The sequence below is a fragment of the Merops nubicus genome, unplaced genomic scaffold, assembly GCF_000691845.1.
Source record: "Merops nubicus isolate BGI_N331 unplaced genomic scaffold, ASM69184v1 scaffold43637, whole genome shotgun sequence".
NCBI lineage: Eukaryota > Metazoa > Chordata > Aves > Coraciiformes > Meropidae > Merops > Merops nubicus.
Genome location: NW_008621731.1, coordinates 1 through 3,723, shown reverse-complemented (window position 1 = coordinate 3,723; position 3,723 = coordinate 1). Strand labels below are relative to the sequence as shown.

The window sequence follows — 3,723 nt, the reverse complement described above, 5'->3', positions numbered from 1 at the left end:
TATAATTTTAAGCAATCGTGCAACACTCTTAAAAAGGGTTCATTTCACATTTGCTAAATTCTAGTGGTCCTGGAATGCATAATGCATTCTATTAAAAATAATCCTTTAAATATTAACAATTAGTGTTCAAATCACCAACTAATACAATATTCTTTAGCTGTCAGGGGGTTTAAATAAACCTATCTTTGATCCACGTTCCACTGAATTACACATCATGGAGGTATGCAGTCACAACATTAGTGGGTTAAATGTCAAAATGGCATTACAGTACAAAAGAGTTAAAAAAAAATAAGCTAGTCATATGTTTCTCCATTTGTGGAATTAGTATGGCTCACAAGCAACCCACTGAATTATTGTAATCCTTTGCAAGCAAAGACATTATCTGAATCCCACCTTAATCCTGACTGGTTCATTTACTCCGAATTTCTCAGGTGTGGGTTAAAAATTCGCTGCAAGGTGCCCACTGTCCTATGACATCCTGTTGCAAACTGGAACACACATAGTACTTTATTTAAACATTCCTTAATTGCTACATTTTCCTAGACCACATTAATATATATATTGTGTGTGTATATATAGATATACACCTCTAACATGTACATATATACACACACCAACATATATACACACATACACACACGTACCTAGGATAATAGCACACCGACATAACATTAACTCTATACAGGTATTTGCCAAGAAAAAAAAATAGGGCATTTCCTCCACCACTTATTCACAAGCTTAAGTGTTCTTTTTTGTTTTTAATCCTCGTGTCCCTGATAAAACAAAATACATGGTTAAACCACAAAACTATATTTTTTTCTCACTTCAAATTTTATGAAGGCATCAGGCACTTTTGATTCCTGTTGGTGTGTACAAATATAGCAACATCTTTCTTTTCTTTTTTTTTTTTAATATATATATATATATATACTCTACTGTATCTTCTTTGCTTGGATAACTTATTTGTGTAATCTTTGGTCCTTGAGTATGTTCTGTTTGCCACAGCTGGCTTTCCTGCACTCCCACATTTTTAAAATGTGAGGCATGCACACAGCTGGAAATAATGGACTTTGTCATCGTACGTGTTTCTGTTTTCATAACCGTACCAATCCACTACTGTTCATTTGGAGCAAGCTGTTTCTGGTAAAGCATTCTAGTCAAGCAAGCTATACATTCTACACGGTCAATCCATAGACGGCACTTGCTGCAAGCCCCAAATGCAGTAATTCCAATATACATTTTTAATCAGTTTATCTCTGCTTTATGCCTCTAACTTTTAATTCCTGAATATATAAAGAATTATTTTTTGTGAATTTTTTTCTTTTTGTCTTTTTTTTTGAGTGTTTTGTTTTCTTTCATATTCTCCCTTTTGCAGATCCCATTCTAGAGTAAGAACAAAAGTAAAAGAAAATAAGGCTTTCCCACCTTCTCTATGCCAAAGCTATGGGAGCGGATATTGCCAACCCATATTGTCATCAAGCATTCCTCCCTCACTTATTTCAGGGGAAGCTGGTTGCTCCTAATGACAGGCCTCTTGTGCTCTGGGGTAGGATCCAATTATTTTGGGGCTCTTTCTTGATCATGCTCCCATTATTTATTAGAAAAACCACAAGCTTTTCCCAAGCTTTAAAACCAGAGCAGATCGTCATTGCACAAAACACCCCATTTCAAAGGGACGCGTCGCCCCTTCCTACGTCTTGGATAGAGTTCTCCCCACTGGGTCTACTAATTTTGGTCCTTAGTTACAGGGCAGCCAAGTGGAGTACGTGTGCTGCTGGCAAGGGAACACCGTCTGAACCTGGGCAATATAGTAATTGCTGAAGTTGGCATCTGCTACGTATGGGGCTGGCTGGTAATAGCAGGTGACATTGGCCACATTGGGGATGATATTTTGTTCGGCTAGGACCCGGATGGCCAGCATGGTGATCAGATTCAGAGTCTGTCTCCTCTCATGTCCCATCAGGCACACTGTGCTCTCATTCACCACACCGTGAAGGGTCATGAGATAGTCATACTTGCGGTCCTCTAATCCCACAAAGTGGTTCTGCAAGTAGGACTCCAGCTTTCTCTGCTGTTCTCCAATGTCTGAGAAGTCAATGAAAAACCTGGAACACATGTACCTCTGCAGGGACTTAATCTCGGCTTCAGAGGCAGCCCTAAAGCCCCTTACCAAAAGGTTGCAGTACTTCAGAAGACCACCTCCTCTGATTTCTTCTGGGTTTCTGGTGGCAATTATCTTGTTGCAGAGGTGATCAAAGGCTTCCTGGAAATCACCATAGACGCTCTCACCAATGATAGTCGGGTGAAAAGTTTCAGTCATTGGATTCTCTGAGCACTCATAAAAAAGCAGCAGGGAGTCCAGCTTGATTTGAAAGGAATCGACACTGAATTCAAACTGCCGCCTCAGAGAGTCCACAAATTTCAGCTCCACATTTTTGCCACTGTTGTTGGACAGGGAGATGAGGCTCCATCGGTCTGAATCATTGCATACTTTCACCATTTTCTGCACATAAGCCTCCTATAATTGGAAAGACAAAATGAGCAAAGACACAGATGCAAGAAATTTCCCTCCCCTGCATTTGCTCACGTTCCCCCACACCTCAACCCCGTCCCTGCGTTTCATAAAAGATTTCCTGGAGCCTGCAGCTACAAACCAGAGAAGAAACGCTTAATGTGAGAGCTCAGAGTGCTGTCACTGCAAGGGGATGACAGGGGAGGGAGGGTGTTTCGCCGGGACTGTGTCGTGCAAGGGAAGCATTTGGCAACACTGCTTCTTTCAATCACTTCTAAATACGTCTACACATGAAGCCTATGGCACACATGCCAAATATCCTCGCACCCACACACAAAAGGTCACCACTACAATCAGATAAGAAATCTTCCTTATCCGTTTCCACTTCCTTCTCCTCTTCTCAACAAAAAAAAAAAAAAAAAAAAAAAAAGCCCAAAAAACTTAGCAAGCGTTCACTGCCCTCAATCCTGTTCTTTCAGCGCAGGTTCTACAAATCTGCCCCACATTCCAAAAAATCCCTCTAAAAAATCTGAAAGGCGTTTGGCATTCAGCCTAAATAACTCGAGCGAAGCGTCTCGGAGAGGAGGGAATACGCCTCTGCGCTGGGGCACAGAGGACAGCGCGCCTTGCAGCCGATGTTTCCTACTCGCAGACATTAACGCCTTGTGTAAGCTCCGCGCAGCCACCCCGGGAAGCGGGTCCGGCAGGCGAAGGTGCCGCAGAGCCGAGCTGGGCGATCTGCCGCGCCGTACACGCACACAGCCTCCCCCTCCCCTCCTCTCCCCTCTTCGGAAAGTCAGCACTTCAGCAAATCAATAGAGAGAGACAGGGAGAAAAGACTAATTCATCCCGAGGAGCCCCGGCCAGGCCGCTTTACCGCAAACTCCTCCTTGCTTTTAAGTCCGGGGTGAGAAAAATCCCGCACGGTCCCTGCGAGCCGGGGGTGTGGGAAGGAGCTGCGACCCTCCGCGCACCCGCCCGTGCCCGAAGGGGAGGGTGTCCCGCTCCCCGCCGGCAGGCGCTTCCACCTGCCCGCTCCGGACGCCTGGCCATAGGGCAGGTTTACCTTGAGGGTGAGCGGCGTGATCTTCTCCTTGTTCACTCCCTCGGGTAAGAAATCCAAGAGGCAGTCCAAGACCACGTCCTTCACAGTCTGAAACTCGGCTTCCCCTTTGAGGTCGGCGCAGAAGATGAGGTCTAAGTCCTTGTAG

At 44.4% G+C, this 3,723-nt stretch overlaps 1 protein-coding gene across 1 annotated transcript; it reads right to left on the bottom strand.

The window, feature by feature from the left end:
• Window positions 1-1,341: 1,341 nt before the first annotated feature.
• FAM46A (family with sequence similarity 46, member A) lies at window positions 1,342-3,719 on the bottom strand (the record flags this gene model as incomplete). Its single annotated transcript, XM_008944568.1, has 2 exons — window positions 1,342-2,518; window positions 3,579-3,719. Coding segments are annotated over 2 exons (921 nt in total), but the record flags the coding sequence as incomplete, so codon positions are not given.
• Window positions 3,720-3,723: the final 4 nt, after the last annotated feature.